This window comes from Natator depressus, chromosome 17 (genome assembly GCF_965152275.1).
Source record: "Natator depressus isolate rNatDep1 chromosome 17, rNatDep2.hap1, whole genome shotgun sequence".
Taxonomy (NCBI): Eukaryota; Metazoa; Chordata; order Testudines; family Cheloniidae; genus Natator; species Natator depressus.
Genome location: NC_134250.1, coordinates 6,174,210 through 6,201,731, shown reverse-complemented (window position 1 = coordinate 6,201,731; position 27,522 = coordinate 6,174,210). Strand labels below are relative to the sequence as shown.

Below are 27,522 nucleotides of genomic sequence, written 5' to 3'. Positions count from 1 at the left end.
ATTTTCCTGGATGCCCCTGTATAGACAAGCCTTACAAATATTCATAAACTTATTGTTTGTCATTATTATCAAATGTTGTACTGGTCAGGCTAAGAGGACTTACTTCTTCTGTCTTTATCTGATAGTATAAAATGTCTATTTAAGGAATAGTAATATGTCCGTATTCACTGACTTAGAGGTCATTCTCTGTGCTTCTACACAAGCTCTGTTCATTGTACAGAACACTTGGTTCACTCAGGTGCTGTTCTCAATCTTGTCAATATATTTACAGCTGCTTTCTGGGCCTCATCAAATGTCCCACTTCCTCCTTCTTTCCTTTCTTTAAGCGAGTCTCCAGCTGAGGCTGGAGTGACTTGGAATGGGGAAATACTTTACTTCACTTCTAATATCTTTTTTTTATACTTTTGTGGTTCACTACTGAAATGATTGGTTTATGTTTAAACAGGCCTTCTCTCTGTTCCAGAAAACTGATATATTTGTTCCAGATATCTCTGCACAGAATTTCTTTCCATATTGATCTTTCAGCAGAACACTAAAACATTTGGCAAGTGTCGTGTTGCATTCTTTGATGCGATCCAGGTTTTGAAGAGCTTCCCCTTGGATAGCTTCCACTTTTTAGCTTGCCTACTATAGGAAATATTTTTACTTATTTTTACAGAATTCTTCTAGCCGTGACATCATAATTGATATTTAGCTCTCTGACCTTTGTTGCCCAGTATCCAACACTCACTTGATCAGGGCTACAGACTCAGTATCATTAGAAACAAGATTTTTCCCGCCCATACGTTGTTCCAAGTGTGCACGTAGACATCTTTGTCTTGGACCACGATGCTACTTATGGTAAGACCATTGTTTGATCGGTGGTTTCTTCACCAGCCCAACAGATCATCACTCTTCTATCAGGAGCAAGACAATCCAAAGCTCTGGCAGGATCCAGTCTCACCTAAGAGGGATGCATGTCCTGCTTCAGAATTTTGGAATGTTCTGAAGAAATGAGAAGGTCTGTACTCTGCTTGTACCTGAGATTTATTTTCTTGCCTAGACAGATTTCTTTTCCGCACTAACTCCACCAGAAACTTCTGATTTACCCCACTGTTGTAAGTTCAAAGCAATTTAATTCTACTGTAAATCTGTCAGCAATGATTTTTTGAAAAGAAAGATTTTGGTATATATACACACATGCTGTTTACGAAATTCCAACTCACTCAAACATGCTTGGCATCTCTCAACCATGAACTAATTCTTCCCATCCAGGATAATAAATTCCATGTTCCGATTCTCACATGTTGGACATAGGTTTTCATTATCAATGTTGTTCTTTCTCATAATGCGCTGAAGATTTTCCTTAGCTTTTTTGGCATGGAAGCTGGTATCTCCTCTTTTGACTCCTGAGCATTACTAGCAGCTTTACCCTCTTAAAATGTCTGCAAGATCTGACTTCAGCAGCAAACCTATTGTCAACAAGACTAGAAGAACTGCAGCTATGATAATCCATTTTGTCCTAGAAAGCTGCATGACTATAATCATTACGCCATTTACAATGATTCAGTTAGTCATCTTCCTAGCTAAACTGTTAATCCATGGTTGCATCTTGGGTTTCATTGCCTCGCTGCTCACGGGAGAACACCTCTGTGGCATCAACACACAAATCATGGATTTAATTGGAAAAGAAAAACGTATAGTAATTATAACAACCCACATCTTGTGGTTTCAGTTTATGTAAGACTAATAGATGTTTGAAATTATACATGAATGATGCACAACAACTTTAAAAGATCGTAAGACATTTCTCTTCGTTGAAATACTCATTACTACAAATGACATATCCATCTTCTCTCCTTGTCTGATTTCTTGAGAAATTTATTTTTCTAAATGATATGGACAAGATCATTCCAATAACATGTATGTTTAAAGATAGTGGACCAGATCTTTGACTGGTATAAATTGGCATATGCTAATTTACATGAAGTGAGGATCTGGCATACAGTAGTGGGGGGTTTTCTGTGGATTGTAGTCTAAGGATATAGACAGGTAAGATATAGATATAAGGTAAGGCACTAATGAAAGGAGTCTACAGACCTCAAAGCCTGTAAAACAGTAGCTTTGCCAAATGAGTGTAAGGGCTAAGAAGCCTTAGCATAAGGAGTTAACCACAAGTAACTTTAGATTATAACCTATCACAAGATAGAATGCTGTAATAAACAAGTATGAAATTACTGATAGGTAACTGCAGAATGCCCTAGCCTAGCTTTGGGTATTTTAGGATGATAACATCAGCAGATGTTCAGCCACAAGAATGCCATGGTAACCAGTTGATATATATTCTAAAAAGCTTGAGGTAAGTGATGTAATAACCTATGAGAAGAGAGCATCCCAACATTCTTAGGGTGAGGAAGATTAAATATGGACAGAAGATGATGGAAATCCTTATAAATATTTCATGGTGGCCATGGAACCCTATGACAGGGCTAACCACAGCCCATGCTGTTGAGCTCCTTTCGGCATGCCAGAGATAGGACCTCTCATGGATGAGATAAGGAGATACCGATCTCCTTTCGGCATGCCAGAGATAGGACCTGTCTCCCTGCCTATCGGTCTCCACATGAGATGGCATGACTATGCAGATACTCACATGCAGAACGTCTTGACCATCTCTACCTACTTTGTCAGTTCAGAGTGTTTGTGATTTTGCTAATTGTGCTAGTAAAAATATTACAAATTCAGGGGGCCTTTCCTAAATGTGAGTCTCTCTCTCCTGCACATCAGGGTTCTCATTCTGATAACTCTAATAATTCTGGGTCTGATACTGAGGCAGAACCCTGCCAAACTATAGAACGTTAAATTGGGAATTCTAATCAATAGATCAGGCAACAAGATCTAGGGTCAGATCCACAGCTAGCGTGAATCAGCATTGTTCTATTGGAGTACTATATACATGAGCTGAAGATCTGACCATTTAACTTTTCTTCTAAAAATATTTTGCACAATGTCCTTATTTTTCCAGTATAATCTGATGAGAGAAGACAGCAGAAATACACACATGATGATGTTAAAACAATGAATTACAATTGAAATATGTACCTGTAAAAATAAAGAACTATACATACACTTTATTAATATATTTCCCTTCCCTCTTAGTCACTGAGTAGCATTTGTTAGGTAAAAAATTGTATAATTATTTAAGTGGGCAACATAATCCCTGTCTATTTTTTTAATTCACATTCATTCACTGAAGCTTTATATTTAACCATAAAGGACCCTTTTTTTCTAATCCCAGTTTGCATTTGGAGTTATTATCCCAAATTACCCAGTGCAAACATGAGGCACGTAAAAGGGTAAATCTCCTGCCCTTTGAGTAGAGTCTTTTCTAAGGATGAGAGTGAGATGAGTTAAATGACTGAAAGCCTTAGGCCAGTACATGCCAGCTGCAATAATTTTTTCACTCAATCATCTCACCTTGCAATGCCACTCTGCCTTATACAGCCACCAGATGTCTGATGAATAATATAAGTGACAAGGGCAAAACCTCTTGAATATATTCAGAGGAAAACTTCAGACAGTGAGGACTGGTCTGTTGGCTCAAGACCAACTGGGTCTTGCTTATGCTCTCTATACCATACATGGTTGGAATGAAATACACAGTTAGACATGATTTGGTAGGAAATAGGTGCTTGATCGTTTAGGTTGCTGAGCACTCTGGTTCCAATCCAGCAACCACTTAAGCACACACTTAACTTTGAGCATATGTGTGCTGCCGTTGACGTCAGTGAGGCTATGCATATGCTTAAAAAAAAGCATGTGCTTGAATTCTTTGCTGAACTGGAGCCAGAAGGCTCGCCATATATCAGGATCAAGCCCTAGATTGGGGCTAGGTTCACAGCTGGTGTAACTCCACACTTAACCTCCAGTGCCTTCAGGATCTGGATACAGGATCTGGACAATTTATCTTTCCTGATCCTGAAAACTATATAGACACTGTCCAAGTGAGCTCTTAGAATTGCAAGTACATTGAATTTCTAGGGAGAACAGGGTATTGCACATAGGTAGTCTATGTTGAAGCTAAGGATTTCATTATCGGCAATATTGTCTAGTGATTGGAGAGCAAGAGTGGGAATCAGAAAATCTTGATTCAGATCTTGCCTCCACTAGTGACTTGCTCGATGACCTTGGGCAAGTCACTTTAACTTTTTTATGGGCCAGATCCTTAGCTAGTGTAAATGGTCAAGCTCCATTTACTTCAGTGCCGATTGTCTATTTATACTAACGGAAGATGTGACCCTTGTCTGTTTCCTATCTGTAAAACAGGGATAATCATACCTACCCAACTCGCTGATGTGTTGAAGCTTAATAAACAAGCCAGTTTCCAATACCCTGACTGCTTTTGAATTGTACCTTCTGCCTTTAACTCCAGTTGAACTGCTTTTTGACTTTACCATTTTTCTAGTTTTGCATCAGAATCTGTCTCTTAATATTTGTGAAGCACTTTATTTGGAAGTTGTTGCTATAAGAGGCTGAGTGGGCAAAGGTTATTAGATACTTTTCTACCAAAATTACATTTTAACTCAATAAGGTTTGCTACAGAAGGTGTCAAAAAAAGGCCATTATCTCTCCATGGTTCCCGAGGAATAATCATTGTACAGCGTATGCTGATAGAATTTGTAGAATTCATGAAAATCTTTGCTATAAAAGGCTAAAAATATACTAGTTTCTGTTAAGCAAATGAAAACACTCACAGTGCCGCAAACTCTAGTGATGATTGTATGGCATGATGAATGAAATTGACTCAAGGAAATTGCTGCATGGTTTGGCTATAACGACCGTAGGCCACTCTTGTGACTTCTGTCATAATGAGAGAGACAAGGGGAGTGAGGTAACATGTTTTATTGGACCAACTCCTGTTGGTGAGGGAGACAAGCTTTCAAGCTACAAGGAGCTCTTCTTCAGGTCTGGGAAAGGTACTAAGAGTGTCACAGCTAAATATAAGATTGGACAGATAGTTTAGCATAAGTAGTTAGCATATATTCTTAGGGACCTTTCAAGGTGAAGTGGCCCATTACCACCCCTATAGTCATAGAACTAAAAAAAAAAAAAAAAAGGTGCATTGGGTTACAGATTGTTATCATAAGCCATAAATCCAGTGGCTTTATTAAGACCATAATGTTTAGTGTGCAGCAGAGTTATGAATTTAAGCTCCCAGGCTCCTCTTTTGAAAGTGTTGTGCAGGTTTCCTTTGAGGATGAGGAATTGATAGGTCAGATACAGAGTGATCACTTTGTGAAAAGTGTCCACCCACAGGTGATAGTGTGTTTTTGTCTTTTATTAGCTTCCTGTACGAGTTCATTCTAGAGTATTGTGATTGTCTCATTTCACCCACGCAGTTGTTATTGGGGGCATTTAGTGCACTGGATGAGGTATACAACACGTGATAGACATGTGTAGGACCCATGGATCTGGAAAGGTGTGTTGGGGGGGGGTGTTTGTCATTGTAGCAGTGAAGATACATCTGGTTGTTCTGGCAGGGTTTGGTCCACTTTGAGTTGCTGTGTCCTGGTTTGAGGGGAGCTTGCTTCTGATGATGAGCTTGGAGAGACTGGGGGGTTGTTTGAAGGCCAGAAGAGGGGATTCAGGAAAGATTTCTTTCAGGGTGCTGTTGTAATTAGCATTCTTAAATAGCAGTTGCTTTCTGAGGTTCAAGCCCTCAGAATGTTGTGTTATGTGCTCTGGCAGACGCAACAGGGGGAAATAAAACTCATCTTTAGTTACACGTCACCTCTTGCCTCACTTTCAAATGCACAATAATTGCATAATATTTGCTAGTTAGATTTATTTATCCTTTGTAGAAGCACTTATTAGACAGTAGCTTTGCACTGAAGCATACGTTATCTCATAGTGAAGACCAGTAAATTACAAGTTAGGGACCCTGAGTGGGATTAGTGATTCACCTTAAGAAAATATTTTGGTTTCTGTTTATCTGTCAGCTGGGTTTTGAAATGTTTCATCTAGAAAAGGTGATATCATGCACTAGAGCAGATGATACTCAGACCTCAGGGGTTCAGGAGCCATACTGGCATTCAGCATTACCCAAAAGAGCCACAGTCATGTGAATTCATTGTTTTATTTACTATTTATATTATATATATATATATATATATATATATATATATTCTCACCACAAATGACTGACCAAGTATTCTACAATTGGTTAATAACATAGTAAAAGCATTCTGATTGGTTAATAACTTAGACTGGTTAATAATTAAATCACACAGTGTCTTAATATCATGTGCTGCAAAGTGCTGCAGGAGACACATTATAGAACCACTTGCGGCTCCCAAGCATCAGTCTGAGTGTCACTGCACTAGACACTTTTATATTCCTATATTTGTTTCATTGTATTCTGATTGCTACTCGTATAAACCAACCATCACCGTTCTCCTGGGTACTTGCCTGCTTGTATAGTTCCTTCTTCTGCTGTATTTGTAGCAAATTCTAATATGCAGACTTTCTCCTACCTGGTAGGAAACTGTTTCTTTTTCTCTTCTTGTTTGTGAACATTTTTGCCTATGGACACTATAAAAGCCTAGCTTGTTTTTCAGGGATAACATTTTCCAACAAAGTTCCAAAACTCCAATAGATAAATTCATTCCTCTCTCTAATGTAATTGAAACATGAGACGGATGCTAACTACTGTTTTTATCTCTGCACCATGTGCCAGATTCATGCCTGGTGGAACTCTGTTGAGGTCAGTCTCTATGTGGGAAGCTTTCTTATTTGTATTACTGGAGTGCTTCGGAGCCCTAATAATGGACCAGGACCCCTTTGTGCTTGGTGCTGTACAAACACAGAACAAAAAGACGGTGCCTTATCTGGCTCTCATTCCACTAAGCACCTAAGCCCATGATTTATTCCATTGGCTAGCACTGGCACAGTCACAGTCTTTGTTGCAGAATTGCAAGGTATTCTTGGATCCCGTGCTAGGGAATTAAAAATTCAATAAATGTTTTATTAACATTAACATTTCACTCCTCAGCACAGAAATGCCGAAGGTTCAGCACCACTCTCCTTTACAAACCAAATGGCTCTGAAAAGTACTTTTAGCAGCAAGTTGTAACGTGCCATCTCCACCGAGAAGCTGATTTTGCTACACTGCTTATACTGGGGATCAGGGTGGAGAAATATACAAGATGTGGTGGGGGGGGAGCTAGTCTAATAGCAAAGATAGGGGTATGGTCTCCCAGCTAGATACTAATGGCTGTAAGCCATGTTCCAGACTCTTGAACTCAAATTTGCAAACTCAATATGTATGTTACATGCTATATTTCTATTACATAAGAATAAGTATCCTGTTACAGTTTGAATGATATATTAATATGTAGCACTGTTCCAATGTTTTTTCAACATTTCTGAAATTCAAATGAAGCACAATCAAAATAAACCCCTTGGCTCAGACAATTTCCACTAATTCTCAAGCACTATGACAAATCCATGCTTGTGTCTCTGAGTGTAATATAAGATCTCAGTTAGCCAAGAAACCTGATGAATTGTCAGATCTTTCTTTACCTGTGAGTAAATAGATCCCTTTCTAAACCATTGTGTTTCCTTTCTACATACATATGTGGACTTGCATGCACTAGAGGGTTGATAATGAGCAGATAAATCCTGCTGTTTTCTTAACTGAAGTAAGACTATGTTCAATTACCTGCAATAGAGTTGACATTTTTTATCCTGTGCAGGGATGTCGGTAAGATAATATATGCCTCCCAGCCCTTTTTGAATAAATTAAGAAATTAATAATAAAGGAATTGACATATAAGTGCAATAGAAAATAGCATATTGTCTCATAGTGATAACAGATTTATCCTCATTGCTGGGGCCCTACCAAATTCATAGTCCATTTTGGTCAATTTCATGGTCACAGGATTTTAAAAATAGTAAATTTCATTATTTCAGTTATTTGAATCTGGAATTTCAGGATGTTGTAATTGTAGGGATCCTGACCCAAAAAGGAGTTGGGGGCGGGTCAGAAGGTTGTTGTAGGGGGGGTTGCGGTACTGCTACCCTTACTTCTGCACTGCTGCTGTTGCTGGTGGCTCTGCCTTCAGAGCTGGGCAGGTGGAGAGCGGTGGCTGCTGGCTGGGAGCCCATCTCTGAAGGCAGCGCGGCCACCAGCAGCAGTGCAGAAGGAAGGATGGCATGGTATGGTATTGCCACCCTTACTTCTGTGCTGCTCCCTGCAGAGCTGGGCCCTCAGTCAGCAGCCGCCATGCTCTGGCTGCCCAGCTCTGAAGACAGCAACTCAGAGGTAAGGGCAGCATGGCATGGCATTGCCACCCTTACTTCTGTGCTGCTGCTGGCAGGGCGCTGCCTTCAGAGCTGGGCATCTGGCCAACAGCCACTGCTCGCCGGTCTCCAACTCTGAAGGCAGCACAGAAGTAAGGGTGGCAATACCGTGATGCCACTAGAATAACCTGGCAACTCCCTTTTGGGTCCGGACTCCCAGTACGAGAAACGCTGGTCTCCCCCATTACACCTGTAGAGTATAGGGTAAAAGCACACAAAGACCAGATTTCATGGTCCGTGATGCATGTTTCGTGGCCGCTAATTTGGTAGAGCCCCACTCATCACTAAACAGCAGCATCCTAATTATGCACATACCTTATGCAAGTTGTCCCATTGAAGTCAATAGCACTACTTGCTAAGTGCGTTTTAGATACGGGCTTCACAGAGTTATAAGAGTGAATTCTATTCACATTAGGATTAAGGCAAAATAAAAACTGATCTAAACTTTTTGGTTGAGATTTTCACAGGAGTGAATTGTGTGTCTAAATACCCTAATCAGTTTTGAAAATCCCAATCTTTGTCCTTAATTAAGCTTTAACTTAATTTAGCTTTTGTGAGGTGGTAAAATTTTGGGAAACTTTATTTTAAAATAGTCTTTGCCCCTAAATTTTCTAATTTTAACCAATGCTAAGCAAGGAAGTATTTCCAACCCTGAAAAAAACTAAAAAGTGTTGGCAATATTGCAAGAAGTCTCCTGCTTGTGAAATTTCCAGACCAAAGAGATTCAGAGACTATCAGATAAGTTTCAGAGGAAGCATGAGAACTTTTGTACACCAGCTCAAGTGTCTGAAATTTGACAATCACCCATGCACAATTATTGCTTTAAAACATCCAGTCATAAATCAGCATTCAATGTAAAGGGACAGTGATCTGTAATGTTATTTCTTGTGCAGGTGCTCGCATTTGTTACCTTCTCTGCCTGTTCTGTTCTTATGAGAACGGAGACCACTGAAATGTTTGAGAATCTTGATGATTCAAGTGGAGGTATTTAGCTGCAACATTTCTCTACATTCTTTTTTGATTCTAAGGAGTAAGAGTCATTTCTGGTAATAGATTTTATTATAGAGCTATATTAGATTTTTAAAATAACAATAGTAATCTCCAAGTAAAGTATAATTATTATAACTCTTTGCCTTTTCTTTGCTTATTAAAACATATCAGATGCTTCAGAGGTTTATATACTGTTTTATTTCTTAATGTTAGTGTATACTTTAGTACGTGATAGTGGCTTTGAGGTTACATGAACAGTAACTATTTTCTAACTTTGACATTGAATTGTGATCATATAGGACAAAAACTACAAGTATATACAGGTTAGGAGGAGTCAAGGATCCATTTTAAAAAAAAAAGCCCAAACAACATTCTGGGCCAGATCCTAGGCTGATGTAAATTGGTGTAGTTCCATTTATTTCTATGGCGCTGTGGTGATTTACACTAGCTGAGGCTCTGGCCCCTGCCCTCTTCCACGCTCTCATATCGTCAGCTGTTTTCAGTTACGTAGATCGCTGCCTTTAACCTTTAATCGGAAATAAATAAAGGATTGAAATCCACCTGATAAGGAAAAAAATCGGCTTTTGTGTATCAGCACAGCCTTCTTTGTAGAACGGGCTGAATAAGTGTGTCTTGTTCCCCTCCAATGGCTAGGGCATACAGAGAGTAAGGGCTTGTGTACACAGAGTAGCAATGCGCACAAGATGTGTGTGATTTCAAAAGCGCACCAACATGTAGTGCACTGATTGACTGGTGTGGACCCTGCTCTGCAAAGTTCATGCACGTTCATGCATGCTGCTGCTCCACGTACACACAAGCATAAGAGCCTACTGCTGCTACTAGCTGATGGAATTACTTTTAGGCCAGGTGGCAGAGGCCTGTACTTTTGGTTCTGAAGATCTGAAGTTCTATCCCCACTGACAACCCATGGTTGGGATTGTTGCATTTACCTGTTTTATTTGAAGTTGTTAAACTGCCTAGTTTCCTTCACTGTTTGTCCCTGTCCTAGCGCCAAATTTCCAGCCTGGATAAGGAAGGAGTTGGGACACGTCATGGAGGAATCACCAAGGTTGCTGTAAGAGCAGTTTAGCTGACACGTTTTATTAGGCGGTATTAGCTGTGTGGCTTTGCTCAGCTTTCACCAGGCGAGGACCTGGTATCCTATGCAACAACACATGGGTCCCTCATTTGGTAGCTCGGTGGTATTACCACCAATCTGGTGTGAAACTGCTGTTTTGATGGCATATAGCAGAGCTGCAGACAGCATTTAAGGCAAAGGCGGCTTTTAATAAATACACTTAATCGTTTATATTTTGACCTTAACCCAGACTCATACTCAGACATAAAAAGCTGCAAGATGAAAAGGTACTTTGTCAAGGCTTCTCTGGCTGATAGTGTGGTAAAGCAGGGCAGCCTTGCTCTGAGGAAATGCAGATCCTTTAGCAAGAGAGTAAAAGGTCAAAACTAATCCAAAAGGACAAGCAGTGTATGTCTGTGTGTATATTGGGTTTCACATATGAAATCCAGTCATGATAAATCTGATGGCTTTAGAAACATCTACTTTGATTAATGAAAACATAGTTCTCATAGACCATGGGTTTCATACTTCAAAGTTCTCCTGGATTTAGAACCTTAGGTTTTGCTTATTCATATAACATGCAGGAAACTATTTTTAAATGAATAGGGAGTGGGGGGGGCGTTTAAAAAATTGCAAGCATTTCAACATCAGTGCTGCAGATAGGCTGGGTAATGAGGAGCAAAATTAACAAACAGCAGACATTTTATTATGCATTTTACAACCATGTTTACATTCTTTCCTCTGTATTTGTTTTTCCTTGAAAAGTTTTATGTATTTATAAAAGTATCTGACTGCTTCAGCTCTGAGAATTGGAGTTTCACTCACATTTGAAAACTGGAACAATCTCTGGGATAGCTGGTTATTTCACAGGCTAATGTTCCAAATCATCTGCAATGCTTGTCTCAGACCAGATCCTTCACGGCTTTCTGAAAGCTTGAGTAAGTGGGCTTTGTGTAAGGATTATCTGACGGAGGAAGCTGAGACAGAACCTGAGTATCAGCAGACTTTACAACATAGCCTCTGCGGTGGACTGAGGTCTTTAATATCCATAGCCCCTGGACTCTCCCTCGAGGGCGTGTTTTGGGCAATGGAAGCACATGATATCCAAAGCGCAGTGTGAACAAATCCATATGCACTGCCCCTGCTTAACCTGTTCCCTCCCACCATCCATAGAACCACTCTGCTTCCACAGTGCTTTAGGCCCCTCTGTGTCACCAAGGTGGGGCCAGATTTTACTTTTGATCATGCACATCCACTCTCTCTCATAACTGTTTTTATCTTGTCTACAATGAAATAAAAAGCATTCTCATCTGTGACAACATAGTCTGCTGGAAAGAACCTAGAAGCCCGGTCACTAAAGGTGAGCAACCTTAGTCTCCCAGGGTTTCAAAAGGATTTGAGGGTGCTCAGCATCCAGTTGGACTAGGTCCATAGACAGTACTGTCAGGATACAGTAATGGTGAGTAATGTCCTGTTTACAGCATTCCTGTGAACGATTTTGGAGAAAGACAGTATGGGGAGGGGAAGGGAAGGAGGATGGGTAAATGGACTTGCCTTCATATGCAACCATTTCCAGAGCTGATCATTAACACCTGAGCCTTGAGTTATTAAAAACATACAGAGGGCGAATTGTTTCTGAAGTTTGTCAGACACAAGTAGAAGTGTACATACCACATATGAAGTAGAAAGAAATATGTGAACCGTACTCCAGACAGAGTCCACATAGCATGCAGCTGAGCATGGCTACACATATAAAAGTCAAATATACTGCCGTTTAGGGAAGGCTCCGTTTCCTCTATAGTTAACAGTGGAATTTGGACAGGTCCCTGTTCAAGTAAGAACTAAATGCTGCTGCTTTGTAGCAATCCCCTTGGAGTAACAGAGTTATAGCATGAAAGTGAATTGGCAAATGCTGTAGGAAAGTTCAACCAGTGCTATTCAGATGTTATAATTTGCCTCTTTACTTTGGGCAGGAAATTTCCATCCTCCCTCCCCCCCATGGGGTTCTCTCCCATAGCTCAATTTTACAGACACTTACATTGTGGTCACCAATATTTCCGGTCCAGGATGGGTCGGGACTGCCTTCAAAGCCCATCCATGCTTCTTAATCAGCCAGAGAAGGTAGCAGTGCAGTGATGCGAAGCACTTCCTCTCCCTCAGGGACTGTCTCAATAACACTTCCAGACTTTGCCATCTCCAGTGGAGTCAAGCTCATGTCTCTTTCCTGGGAGGGAGGCATCTTTTCTTGATTAAAATTGGCAGGTCATTTCCTTTCCTATTTACTCTGTTATTTTTGCTCATGTGGGTGTTGCAATATGCAAGGTGAGGCTCAGAACTGTCAAACCATTTAATAGAACCATTACTATATTTTTGGATAACATATTATTTTTGATTTACTGTTCCTCAGAAGACAGGAAATGGAGCTACTTGATTTCATATTTTAACCAAAGCCATCCTAGAATTTTAATGAAAAAAAATTTCCCCTGGCTTTTGAATTAAAGGGCCATGGTGAAAGATATAGCTTAGCAATTTTGACTTAGAAAAATAACATACTAGAACCATTAAAATATGTTTAAACATTTTTTTAAGCACCAGGGTTTTTTTTTTTTTTCCAGAGAAGAAACTAAGCTGGCCCGGTTTTCTTGGTCTTTGGTTGGTGTTGCTAACTGTGAAAATAAAGAAGGTTTCCAAGGACTTGGGGTTTTTTCCCGCTGTGGAATTTAATTTAAATTTTCTTTTATATTAAAGGCCCGAAACAATTGTAATATTAAAGAAAAACCATGCAATATAAGCAAGGTGATTTAGTATAAATAATAAGAGAAATCTAGGCTGTTGTTAAAGTTGAAGAATTGTTAAGCAACAGACAGAGGGTCTAGTTCTGATTTCACTTTCACTAGTGTAAATAAGGAGCAACTCCATTGTAAGACCAGCATCAATGGAGTTACACAACGGTAAGACTAGTATAAGAAGAGAATTAGGCTTACAGAAGAAAATTGTCTTCTATGTGTTAGAATCAGGAGGAGTTGCATGTGCCTATCTGAGGGCAGAATTGCTCCATAATGCTTTTGGATATTGTAAAGATAAACATACTAGAATTGCAAAGCATTCTTATCAGAGATGGACTCACCCTGAAATGTTTGAGAATCTTGATATTCAAGTAGAGGTATTCAGCTGCAACATTTATCTACATTCTTTTTTGATTCTACAGAGAAAGTCACTCCAGCTCATAGATTTTGTTATAAAGATGTATTTGATTTTTTTAAAATAACAGTAGTAATTTCCAATTAAATTATAATTATTATAACTGTTTGCTTAATAAAGCATGTCAGATGCTACAGAAGTATGGAAGGGGTTCAGTATGGGCCCATCTTTAGTACATAAGGAGAGAGGTGAATTTGCTGTTCATGTCAAAGCTGTCTGCCCATAGGGTGAAATTCTGACTCATTGAAGTGAAATGGAGTTTTGCCATTACTTCATTGAGACCAGGATTTCACCCATAAACTTTTGTTGCTAAAATGGTACCTGTTTTGCTTCTCTCTTGGGATGTTTCTAAATTAATTTCTCCATCTAGATGCAAACTTGTTCACCAACAGAGAAAATATGTTACTAGATTAACATAGCAGAATAGATTGATTCACACATCATAGTCTTATTTTTGTGGTTGTCAGTAAGGTTTCAGCAGTTTGTCAGTAAACACAACCTTCAGAGTCTGCTCTCTGTCAAACGTTTTGTAATCCATTTAATTGGCACCATGCTTTCCCTAACCTTATCGGTATTGCCGTTAACTTCTGGCTGTATTTCGTGGATTTTGAGAGCCGAATAATGTTTTAAGTCCTATTCTTAAGACACAGCCTGCCCAGTGATGAGAAATTTGATGAGCTAGCTATTCAAATACTGGAACTTCTGGTACGAGTATTGAAAAGGGGACATTGGAGCAAACAGTAAAATGAAAAAGTAAAACAATTTCATAAATAGCAAGGATATGATTAGCTGTTATCAGTTTAGATTGAATATCGTGAGTTTTCTTGACACACTAATAATGGTGTACACAAGGCAAAGAACATTAAAACTCTTTGGAAATTACCAGCCCGCGAGTGATTTCATTCATTTCACAAAGCTGTCGTCCAAAATGTAAAAATATTCGGGTCTTAATTCTACAATTGGAGAATTATTTCCCTTTGATAAGACTGTAGTCTACTGATCCAGTGGCAAGGCATATTTGAAGGTACATGGCAACTAATCTTAGTCTTCCTGAGGATATTTAAGATAGACTTTTTACTGTGAAGACAGGCAAAACTGGTGATTTTGGCTTAACAGTACAAAATAACCCAGATGGTTTGGGGTTAGGTTCCATTTTATCTGAATTGCCAAGGATCAGGGAGGGCATGAATTGTATAAATGGTAGCAGTTATGGCCCATCTTTACTCCATCCTCCATTATGGCACCTAGATTATACAGTGATTGGCGCTGTGTAAATATGATAAATGGATGGATAAAGATGGATGGATTGATTTTTATGTTATTTTTTTTGGTAATAGATTATGATTATCTGATACTCTCAAACACTCCATAGTCCTGTTAGCTCTTTGCAGTGTTTTTGTGTGTTGCTCTGTTGTAGAGCCAGTTTAACAAATCAGTGTTACATAATAAAGTAAGAATACATTTGTGAAGTCCAGTACCCCAGACGGAGATTATCTGCCAGCATAAAGCCCCTTTGCACCCCCATTCCATGCTATTCAAAGACAGACTGATAATCAAGCTGGGGCCTACAGTTGTGGTGGGTGAATCGTAGCTAGATGCCCTGACATGAAATTTATTACCAGACATGTACACATAATGTGGAAAAGGAGTGAAAAGGGAAGAAAAGATAACACTAGAGCTTCACAAGCCTTTCAGTTTATTTTACAAGAAAGCATTGGATGCAGTTAATCCCTGTAACCTGCATTTACATTAACACTTGCACCTCACACGTTGCTGCTAAGAACTTTTGGCAGCTCTGGGGCCCTGATTGTAGAGGTAATGCTACACTTGTCTCCTTTGCTCTCACTCAAGTATCTCTGGAACTAGAGAGGGGCACTCTGTGAAGTTTCTACTTGTGCACGTATGCAGTCATCTTGGCAGAGCTTCAAAAAACATTTGCTTTATTATTCATATGTCTGCTCATGGGGCAGGAATTGTTTAGCTTCTTGCTTTCAGAATAAGAGCTGACACTAATAAAGAATAGATCTCTCATTATCGTTCTCTAGCTCAATGGGAAAAACCTGGGGGAGTTTCTAAAAGTCCTCCCTGTACCATATTATATTTGCATTCGGTTTAAAAGTTCCATAATGATTATCTAGGTATTTACATGGCCTACCAAAGTTATTGAAATGAGTGGGGGATTGTCAGAGTAGAAGCTGAGTTAGGGCCTCCATATTTGGCCCCACAAAGCAATATAAGAACATTCTGAAAAGAGAAGTATAAAAAAAAAAAGAGCCAAATCTTGTTATTTCACGTACAGTTAGGGAAGCTGGCAACTTGGAAGCGATGCGTAAATCAGAATATAGGGGACTTTCCCCCGCCTCTCTGCATTTTCTCCAAAGGGCCTTTATAGGCCTTCCTTAAAAAACAAACTAAATGGCTGGAGAAGCCATATTAATCCAAAGGCCCATTAAAAAGCTGAACTATTTGGTCATTCTTCCTCTAGGTTCAACCTGGGATTCATCCAAAGTTCAAGTGCATGAGTCGCACAAGAGCCACGTTCCCATTCTGTAGAGGTCTATTGCAGTGTTGATGGTTTTCTAATGCCAGGAATCTACTCTGCAGCCAGGCAAAGAGATAAATCAAAGCTGTATGCGCTGATGAAATTCAGGAGCCAGAAGTCACCGTTGCAGCCCATATAAATCCCTGAATGCCATCCCCTGTGCTTTTGTCCATGCTATTAGAGTTCAAAATTATCTGCCCCTCTTTGCTGATGTATGGATTAACTGGCTCCCCGAGTGTTTACTAACGGTTATCACCCAGTACTTTGGACGTTATCAGAGGAAGGGACGCCTGCCGCAGGGCTTGGTCTCTCACCCTTTCTATTACCACCTGTCATTGGCAGAGAGTGTGCTGTGAAGCTGTACAGTCACAGTGTACAAGTGTAGATAGTTTCTGACGGCTGATCAAAGGGGAGAACCAAAGGCCTGATAACAAGGACGTGTTTCATGTACTTTTAACTTTGAGAAACATTGGCATTTGCATTTTTTCCCCTTCATAGGCTGGCAGAAACCAGGCACAATAAATGCTGCATATTCGGTTTCCTAATAGTTGAGTAAATGGTATGTGCTTGACGCAACAAAGCATAACTGTAATCGTGTTCCAAGTGGGAATGATTTAAAGTAAGCCTTCACAGAAGACTTGCTGTATAATAAAGTAGAATAATTTTAATTTGTACTTTGAAGTGATCTTGGATTCAGAATCTAATCTTTGCATTCAGCAGAACATCATGTACTATTTTGAATTAGGAAACAACTGCACGTTAAGGAATTAGTTTAAGTATCTTTTCTGGAGACTGTATCGTTGCACTCTGTCACAACAGCCAGCGTCTCCACTATTGCATCACTGATGAAAGGGGCGCTGTTTAGCTCTATCTGGCCTAAAATGTCATTTTTGTAGAAATAGGCTCACACAGAATCTTAGATCAATAGAAGTGCTTTTTTATTCCGCTGGAAACATTTTTTAAAAATAGACTTAACATTACGCTCCACCCTCCACAGCAGTGTTCAAAGCCCAAAGACCACAATATTGTGCTGGTGCATGAGAACATGAAAATGAAATTGGCTAGAAATTTTGACTGTAAGCAAAAAGGAAACAACTAGTCTATTTTCATTGTCCCAGTTGAGAGGAATGCAAAAAGTTGAACAAATACATAGTAAAAGACAAATCAGATTTTTTTAAAAAATTCATTTTTAATTGTCTAAGATGTTATTAGTGACATAGACACAGATTTTTAAAAAAATAAATGCTCTCACTTATACTGGCTTTACACCAGTGTAATTATGTTAACTTCATTGGAGTTACTCCTGTTTCACACTAGTGTGAGAACAGAATGAGGCCCATGATTTCTAACCTGACAGTTTTGCTTTCAAATGATCAAAAAAGGCTACTAGTTTAGGCTGTAACTACCCGTTTCTGCTACACATTGTGTATTTTAACATCACTATTTTAATTAATGTGCCAACATTTGTCTTTCAGATACGTTGTGAACTCAGATTCCAAACAGTTCTTCCTTTTCTGTGAATTATTTCAATGTTAACCTATTATGGGTATGGACGTAGGTTAGTTCTGGTGTCTACACTAGTCAACGAGCATTTCCCATTTGTTTGTTAAAGGTGCCTTTGATCGGAGCGTGACCCTGCTGGAAGTCTGTGGAAGTTGGCCTGAGAGCTTTGGTCTCCGTCACATGTCTTCCATCGAGCACACCGAAGAGGGCCTTCGGGAACGGCTGGCTGATGCAATGTCTGAGTCACCCAGCAGGGACATAGTGGGATCAGGAACAGGTACAAAGAAGAAATGTGATCAGAGATCACATACATCTCACCCAATGGTGATTTTTTTTTAACTCGTTAAAATTTTGCTTCCCTTTTTCTCAGCAAACCACACACATGACACCTCTGAGATTACATGGCTTTTGCGAGAGTCTTCCCCAACCATGGGAGCAATCTTTAATAGGAAGAAAATATTGGCAGATCCCATAAGTACAGAATTTTGCAATCCTCAAAATGACTTTAAGAGAAATATTCACATTTTAGGCTTTTTTATTTTCTGTATTGCTCTAGTGATGTGGGCCCAAAGAGTTGAGCATCTCTGAGCATCAGATGCTTCCTGCAAACTGTTGCTCATGCAGACAATGATCAAAACAACATTCAAATTAGATTCTGTCTGTGTAATTATCTGTTCTCTGTAAAGCCACTATATAGTGCTGGTTCTGTAATCCAAATTAATCCATCTTCATCACTGTCCATTATATTGATAAATTATACAGTGTATTTACATAAATGGAATGGCACTTCAGAGATTACATTGCTCACAGCAGCCCTAGAGACAGGAATCGCTCAGAAATGCTAGCGCTCAGAGTAATTGTGGGTTTTACTTCTCTTGTTAATTCTGAATTGTTTTTAAAATACCCTCGAGTAAAAGGACATATCTGTCTATGATCTGTGCACTGTTTGTGTTGTGACCAGCAGCTAATGTCAGTAGTAGCTTCTCATATCAGATGCCCGCTCATTTGTCACCATGTCCTCATTTTGGCGAGATGCCTGGGAAGAAAAAAAGAACGAGCTGTAACAGTAACATCTGAACATGCCAACATATTGGCATTATGTAAGGCCTTGTAGGTTGGAAACTGCCTTTTCTCTTTTTGCTGGTATTCCTGAGGGTTCCCCATTCCACTGTCCCCCCATTAGTCCCCTGTTGTTGTTCTTCAAGCTGTAGAGGCCTGAACAGGACTCCCATCAGTGCTGGCCCTTAATCTGCAGTGGAGTCACTGTTGAGCAACCCAAGATGCTCCACCTTTGTCATAGAGCTGCCAGTCCCTGCTGTCTCAAGGAAGAGTCTGGGAATGGGAAACCTGGGGCTTGCACATGTCACGTCAAATAGATATAACTTGGCCACTTGCTTGGTCCAGAAGCAACCTTTACATCCCACACTGGTAATCTTTGACCTGTTTGGAACCTCTCGGACTTTATACATTGTTGCTGAATGAAGATGGAATTAAGTGGCGGTTTAAGATTGGCAGTTGAGAGAAAGTGGTGATCTAAGCACCTGATCTGGGTTCCAATTCCAGCTCTTGTACTCATTCCTGTTGTTGCCTTGGGCAAGTTACGTAACGTCCCTTTGGCTTAATTCCCTCCTCTGTAAGATAAGGATAACGATACCTCACAGGATTGCAGTGGAGATTAATCCTCTAACATTTTCAAAGTGCTGTAAAAATGGAAAACGCTCTAAAAGTGCTTTATTTATTTTGGTCCGTATTGATACCAGCTATAATGCACTTTGGAAGGACATTCTCCATATAAAGCGACGGGCCATCTTCACTCCCAGCCTGTGCATTTTACAGCCTTCTCAAAGGGTAGTGGATTTTGTAGGATGATACTTGCTGTGACAGTTAAAGCAATCTGGAGATGCTGGGTTAAGGTGACTAGTGACTGCAGTTCATGGGAGCTGGCTCTTATCCTTCAGCTAGACCTTACACGGGCCTTAAATACCCTTACAAATATTGGGCCAGATGCTCCTGCATGGCTTCTTTGCACCACACCACTAGTGTAATGTGGCCCTAAAGTTGCTTTAAGTAGCCGAAGGAAGATCCATCACCATTTAAGAAGAAGCCTCTAGTGGTGTTCAGCTAACATAGGGGCTCGTACCCCCCTCAATTTTCCTGCTGCCAGCAGAGCAGGGAAAAGGAGGAATGGCCAGAGAAAATGGAGCACCCTTGTGCTATACTAATCCCCAGCTGTGTTTTCACTGCCCTGTGGCTGCCACAGCCTAGTGACATTTAGAATATTATTCAAGCTGCAGCCAGACCAAGGGAATCAAGAGGTGAGCTTCAAGCCTCTTTTGCACACACCTCGTTGTCCTGCATGCTTTCCAGCTCATGCACACTACAGGATCCGGCCTATTAGCTTTAGCAGGAGCTGCAAGAGCTCTGGATCCAGTACCTGGAAAGAGTTTAAAAAAAAAAAAGTCTTCTAATATTAGGAAACTTCCATTCCGGAAACAGGATTGCTTTGTTGTTATGGGTAGTTCCCCCAAAGAAGTTGGAATTTCCGCTTCAGAAGCTGATGTCTGTTCTTCAGATATTTGTAAGTGCACCCAGAGACTCTGGTGGCTGCAGATTATAAATCAAAAAATAAAAAAGAAACCTCGTGCTACATTTTCCTTTCAGTTTCACAGGTGCAACCCCACTAATTGCAACGAGCATCCGTTTCATTGGGGGTTAAACTGATATAACAAAGATGAAATTTAGGCCACAGTATTTAGCACATAGGAGGTTTATAAGGGTGAAAACAAAGGTGAACAATTTTCAGAGGGAAGCCATCACTACATTAAAAGTCTTCTAAAAAGATCATTCTCCTCTTTTCACCCCATGCACATACATGTTTCCTATGGATAATCTTTGTACAGCGTAAGATTATATACCACGCAAAAGCATGAACTGTAGGTATCCTAGTGTAGTAGTGGGTAACACCTGTGAGTTACATGCATATTAGCCCTCAACCATGTTGTTGTTTGTTATTATGCACAGGGCTCTGTCTAGTCAGTACCAGATTTTCTTCTCACGAACTGGGATTCTAGGCTCAAATCCTGGCAAGTGTTGGTTTCATACAGGAGATAAAACTGATTCCTAAGGCTCTGAACGCCTCTGTGCTCCTCACCCCCACATTCCCACCCCATATCAACTCTTGAACTCAGCTTGCCCCTTTCATGAGATCCACATTATCGGATGGTCTTATAAAGTGTGCTGTGCTACTATGTTGAGATGTGGAAGATCCACTTGCCCAGGGAATCAACCCACATCAGTAACATGGGGTAGTTTTTCTCAGACAGACTGGCAACCAGCCATTTGCCAAACAGCTGCATATCACATTAAAGTGCTGGCAGCTATATACTGGTTAGGAAATAGAAAAAGATAAATTGATGGGATATCACCCCAGATCAAACAGAGAAGTGTCCTTGTTGGCTCCTAGTAAGTAGGATTATTTTAACCCTCCCCCCCCAAGCTAGCCACATCTTGACAGTATTTGGCTGAATTAGCCATTTGTCTCTTTTATAAAAACACACAAACGTTTAGCATGGTCCTTGCTTCTTAGAATTCCTGTCTGCCCAGTCAGTCGGATGAAATGATAGCAAAGACATCTGCGCTGAGGAACACCATAAATTTGCTTCCCTCTCCCATTAGTTTCTATATTGCTACTGACTCCAAATACAGTATTTATAGTGCTGCGTTGGACCCAAAATTATATAATTTACAATCCCCATCTCTAATTATCCTAAAAGTGACTTATTTTGACTTAAAGTGGTGGCTGGGTTTAATCCTTTATTATGCTTCTTGAATACTTTGCAGACACAGTGTTTAAAAACATTTTAAAGACATTTACTAAACCACAAAATCTTATGTGAACTGTGACGTAAAAGAGTAAAAACTACTAGCACTGAAATGAAACATGCTCTGTGCTTAGTTCTCTGTGTCTGGATGGACAGAAGAATAAATGGACAATGGAATGGACAGGGAGACATTATCAAGTGCTCAATTGGCTCTGACATGCTCTTAATGGCAAGAGATAAATAGATTCTTTTAATGCCTTAACAGTTAGGACATAGTTGGCATGTAGATTTGTATAGTAATCAGGATTGATACCTATAATAATGCACATGAAACACATGCTCATAATCCAGAGGTCCATTTTTTGCCGTAGATATTAACTAATTCTTTGTTTCTTACCTGCTCTATTACTTGGAAATGCTGCTGTAACAATGTATTATTTTGTCTCGGGTTTGACATATGAATTCCACCCTAGGTAATTCTCCTCTCTCCCACCCACCCACCCACCCCAAAATTTACTATAATCACTAAGTGCATTAATTTATGCAGGCTTCCCAAATGTACATTTCTTAAGCTTCCAGATCTTTTTGATCATCTCTAGACTTAAAACAGGAATTTAGTCCACAATCTGGGATGAGACTTGCAGTGTGGCTAAAAATAAGTGTTCTGAAGTATAACCAAGGAAGAGTATTTCTGCTGTGCAGTATCACACTTCTGTGTGCTGTTAGAGCTAAATGTGCTAAGTACCATAGGGGACAAATTCCGCCCCCCTCCTCTGTGACTGTAGTGGGCCTCAGAAGCAAAGGACCCAGGGCAGTTTGATTTTGTGGAGGGCAGGATCTGGACGACACCACAAGACAAACATGCCCCATGCATACAGTGGAACCCAGCTCTATAGGGGCTCCGTCCACTTCCCTGAGCAGCTGAGTTAAGGGATGTGAGGAGCATAGTGAGGCCAGTGGATCTGCCACTATGCCACTGGCCATTCAATCTCATGGAGCAATGGGAACTACTGCAACTTCAAGGCAGCGGTTGTGGCTATGGTTGGCTCTGCTGCAGCTTTGCAGCAAAGGGGGCGGCGGGGAATTGCAACTCAGCCCCCCTGGGTGGGCTTAGGGGGAGTTGCCTCTGCCCTATTGACTTCAGCATGTCTTTGCAGCATAAGAATAATTCTCAGCAATTATGCAGGCTTACTATTATTTCTATAAAGCGCATAGATAATGCGGTGATGGATACTTTCAACAGATTTAATTCATTAAGAAGTCTAGAAGGGAGAAACTTGTCTGCAAAGAATAAGTCACCGATCACCTGTAAACCCCCCCCACACACAAACAACATAAGTGTATTTCACACTGTTTGGGATATTTTCTTAGCATAGGGTAAGGGAATCTGCCGTCAGTCTGCTTTACATTGGTAGACTCGATGCGGGCACAGCGAGTGCCCCCATCAAATGCAGTACTGTGAGCGTAATGCCACTGAAGTCAATGGGACTTCGTAAGTGTAGAATCTGACTCACTCTCCTCAGATGATTCTAAGTTCATATTAGTGTGCTCTTCTGCTGAATCTTCCCCATTACTGTTTGTATCTCAGCCTCAGGGTTATATTGCTGGCTCATATCTACTTTATTTTGCAAATAATACCTTTGGTTGCTATATATTTGTAAGATTTTTGTTTGTAAGAGTGTGTGCCTTTTTACTGATCATAAAATATAAAGCCTTGCATTAGGTCAGTTTGCATCCTAAATCATAAGCAAAATAGTAATCTGTTTCTCTAAATTAATTTGGATCATGTGTCAGGAGCAGAGATGGGTTCAAGCTAAAATCCTGTATTCAGACCCTGCAGAAAGATCCCCAATTTTTGAAGTTTGGGCCCACCTCTAGCTATGAATTTTGCCCCCAGCGAACTTCTATCATTGCCATTATCATGGTCAATAAAACCAACAAGATTTGTATAGAGCAGTAAGAACAGAATTTAAAGGGAAATATTTTAAACCAATTCTAAACCAGTTCTAATGCGAAGTTTCCATAAAAGGCCAAGGTAAATTTTTTACCTTAACAGACCCCTGCAAAAATGCTGGTAGTCTGTTTAACTACCAACTTTGGAAGTTTAGGAACAGAAAAGGTCAAAAAGTCAAAGTTCCTCTGAGCCAATGGCTCAGCAGGCTGACGTGGTTGAGGCAGAGCAGTTTCATAGCCAATGGGACACAGGAGTGATGTGGCTAGCATCACATCAGCCCGCATCTGACTGCTTTAACCCAATGGATCAGGCACCCGTTTTGCAGTTGGGTGAACTGAAGGTGGCCTTTCAGTGTGAGACTGAGCAAAATTCGAATCCACGAACTTGAAGATTGGTATGAGAAAATTTTAGGAAAGCTCAGAATCTGAACTCACATCTAGAACCAAATGTTGCATCTGGTTACCATAATGTTACCCTGGGTTGAACCAAAATCCCAGACCTGAACACCTTCGAGCTTTGGGAGGGGAAGTTTTTGAAATCCTTATATGACTTTTGTGGTTTGCGCCTATCTCTGAAGTTCATGAAAAGACATAAAGGGCACAATGCGTGCATGTATTGACTTCAAAAAGATGTTCATCTGCCTAAAATTGAGGAGCAAATGAATCTCATTCCCACCGATTGTTGAATTCTGCCAATGCTGAACAACGTCTGTGTAGAACAAATGGGTAAAGTCACAAGCTCTGTGTGTGGAGACTCAAAGATGAGTAGACACCTACCTTTGGATGTTTAGTCCAAGGAACGGTGTTAGCCACACACAGTGATTGTCAGAGCTTGAATTGTAATTAGTTAAAAGAGACAACGTCCCTTCCTTCCTCTTCTTTCCTTTCCTTCTTCCTTTATTTTAAGTAAGGGAATTTTGTTCCTTCTCTTCTCTGTAACTCTTTTCTCAGTTCCAACCTTGAACTGGGTGGCGGACAAAAATTCGACATAATTGATTTGCCGTCTGAAGGGCGTTTTAGGCAGACATCTGCACAGATTCAATGCAAAGGCAGCTTGGGCAGCAAACACACAGACACATAAAATGACATTTCTACTAAAAGGGGGCTTTGAATGTCTGGGACATTCATCCGAGGCTCTGAGACCAAATTCTCCCCTTGGATAACTCCAAGAGCTCCAAACAATCTCTATGTCACACGATTCATCTGAATAAAGTCTCAATATTTTTTCAATATATAGGAGTCTTTCAGAGGTACATTTTTCAAAGCGCAGTGTAGGAGAAGCACACATTTGCAGTCGTTATTACATGAACAGATTCTCATTCAATTATCTCTCACACACTGTACGGCAATGTAAGTTCTTCCAGGTACATTATGAGCACGGTTCAGAGATATAAATGTGTATCTCTCATCAGTCGTGACAGCCATCACACACCAGTTCCTCAGCCGGTGAAAATTGGTGCATCTTCCCACAAATCAATGGAGCTGCGCTGATTTACACCGAATGAGAATTTGGCACGGCATGCCTAATTTCTTGCATGCTACACTGAAAACTTATCCAGACGTGTGGTGTTTAGTGTCGTCTGATAGCTTTTAAATTCCACCCTGTAATGGGTGTGATTTAACTTTATGAAATTTCTTCAGTATAATTGTAGTCATTGCCCTCCAAGTAGTTTTCTTCTGTGTAGTGTCTGTGTAGTCTTATCTCCATTCTAGCACACCCTGTGTCTGCTTTCAAGAGCTTTGTCTCGTCATGTGCCACATATGTATGCCTGTCTTAGCTGGTAAACTATATACATCCTGCTAAATACATTAGATACCCTAAAATTGGGTTCCCATTCTCTTGTCCCTGGACAACTTCAGGTTGCACACAAGTGTGCATTTTATGTGACTGTCCATATACTTTCCCTTCACAGACAACTCATACACGCAATAGGGCCAACAAATGCATTTTTAACTTAATAACTATTACCAAATCCTTGGAACGTTGACTGTTAGCCATTTTTAAACCTGCACTGTGGGGAACAGCAAAGCTCTCCAGCCACATACTGCCAAATCAGCCATTTCCCCTTTAAAGCTTCTGTTAGCTGCAACGAGCTTGAAAAAGAGCAACTGTATCTTTCACTGAAGTTTCTTTTGGGTCACACATTATTTAGGGGCGTTTTGAATGGAGACGATGATGCCGATACTAAAAATATTTTCAGTGTGAATTTAGGTTCATTGCCATTTGCAGAAGAAGCTGCAAGTCTCGTGATGTTTCTAAAGGGGGTGTGCGTACCAATAGACAAATCTGACTTTCTACCATTTGATAAGCTGGTCAATTGCATTTATTTATAATCAAATGTTGTTTTGGGAAAATCCTTTTTATTTTTTATTATTATTTAAAAACAAATTAAAGAAATATTTTATTTTTGATACAGACACAGCCGTTGACGTAGCAGTAAAAAACATCTCCACAGAGAGGCACATGGCTTTGAAATGTTTTGGTATGTAACATAACTGCATTGTTATCAGGTCTTAACTTTTGCACAGAGAATATTTCTTGTTGTTTTTAAAGCAAAACCTCTGTCAGCTTTGAAAAGGTTTTCGGAAATGTCCAGTACTCACATAAGATGGTAACAAAGGGTAAAAAAAAATATTAAATGTTTTCATTCATTTAACAAGCAACATTGTTTTATCTCTCTTCTTAACCAAACAAGAGTTTCTTTGATTTTTTTTTTTTAAGTCAAATTTAGGATTCTGCTGTTCAGAGCGGAGAGGTCACAAGGCCCTAATGCGTTTAGCATTGACTGCCCTCTCTTGTAGTGCGTCTATTAGTCAGTAATTTGATTTGTACCTATTCATTTGCAGTCCCTGCAGGAGCTCTGAGCTGGCCCCAAGTATAATTGGTGCTGTCTCTATTTTTACATCATTAGATTAGCCCCGACTCCTGGCCACTTGTTGTCTGCGCTTGTCTGTCCATTTATACAACCTAATGTAACACAAAATTCATTACTGATCACATTACTTTCAACTCTGAAGCCAGCCTTGTGATAAACATTTTGTTAACCCTTTCTTGCCAGTGTGCTGGTTTAGAGGACAAATGCACTTTCTCTAGGCAGGAAAATCAATATAATAATAAAACAAAGTGGAATCACATTTCTAGATTTGTCATTCCTCTAGGAGAAAGAAATGGAAAAAATGTAAGAGGTGATTAAATGATTACTGTATCCATGCATCACCCGCTAGCATATGTGAAATAAGCCCAGTGGCATCCTTCCTGTCATAATATGAAGAAGTGGCACGCTATAGGGCCAGCACTTAATTTGAAACTTAATTTCTTACTCATTGTTCTCCAAGTGTTTTAGGTCTTCTGTGCAGACTATAATCAAGTTATGACATTATTGGAACTGGACATTTTCCTTCCATTGCTTTGTCTCAGAGCAGTTAGCAGGAAAACAATTGACTTTCTCCTTAGAGATTTGTTGTTGTTGTTCAAATGATTAAGTAGATTAATTCTCTTACCGCAATACATTGGTGTTCCATATGAAATTCTGAACAACCCTTCTTTCTAGTGTGGCTTCGTTCATGTTTGTCTGTCCTATACACTCTTATCCTTTTAAAGCAGTAGCCTTTTGGATCGCTGCGGCTTTTGCCATTGATTTCAATGGGAATGGAAGCAGGCCATTGGAGGGATTTGTTTGGGCCTAACCCTTCAAGGAGCTGAACATCCTTTTGGCTTCTATTCTTGGGGGCGCTCAGTACCTTGCAGTGTCAATCCCTCAAGATGGCATTTGCTACTTAATGAAATAAATGTCGGTACCCGCAAAATCGATTGATTTTAACAAGTTTCTAAAGTCATTTTGTAATTGCATTGCGTGGTTTGGAACACTGTCCGTTTGGCTTTTTTACATGTTTATTCCTTTATTAAATCTTCCTTTTAAAAGATAAAGACAAAGCTCTAGAGAGTCTACGACAGGGAACAGTCCTGCACTGGCCAGGGGGTAGAAGACTGGGTAGCCTAGTAGGACTCCTCCATCTCTAACGCCTGTAATTCTGAGGTTCTTTTTAGTGGCGCTTGCAGATATTTGTATGTAGGCTGCAGCTTGGGGTCTGAG

The 27,522-nt window shown here is 40.1% G+C and overlaps 1 protein-coding gene across 9 annotated transcripts in view; it reads left to right on the top strand.

Moving 5' to 3' along the window:
- Nucleotides 1–27,522, top strand: part of BCAS3 (BCAS3 microtubule associated cell migration factor) — a 489,647-nt gene that overhangs the window by 440,932 nt on the left and 21,193 nt on the right. For 5 of the 9 annotated variants that reach the window (XM_074974373.1, XM_074974376.1, XM_074974372.1 and 2 more), the window contains 2 exons: nucleotides 17,764–17,931; nucleotides 25,846–25,911. In XM_074974373.1, the coding sequence (XP_074830474.1) occupies nucleotides 17,764–17,931; nucleotides 25,846–25,911 (234 nt within the window). Of the gene's footprint in view, nucleotides 1–17,763; nucleotides 17,979–25,845; nucleotides 25,912–27,522 lie in introns of all 9 variants that reach the window. The other 4 variants (XM_074974378.1, XM_074974379.1, XM_074974381.1 and 1 more) reach the window with 3 other exon arrangements.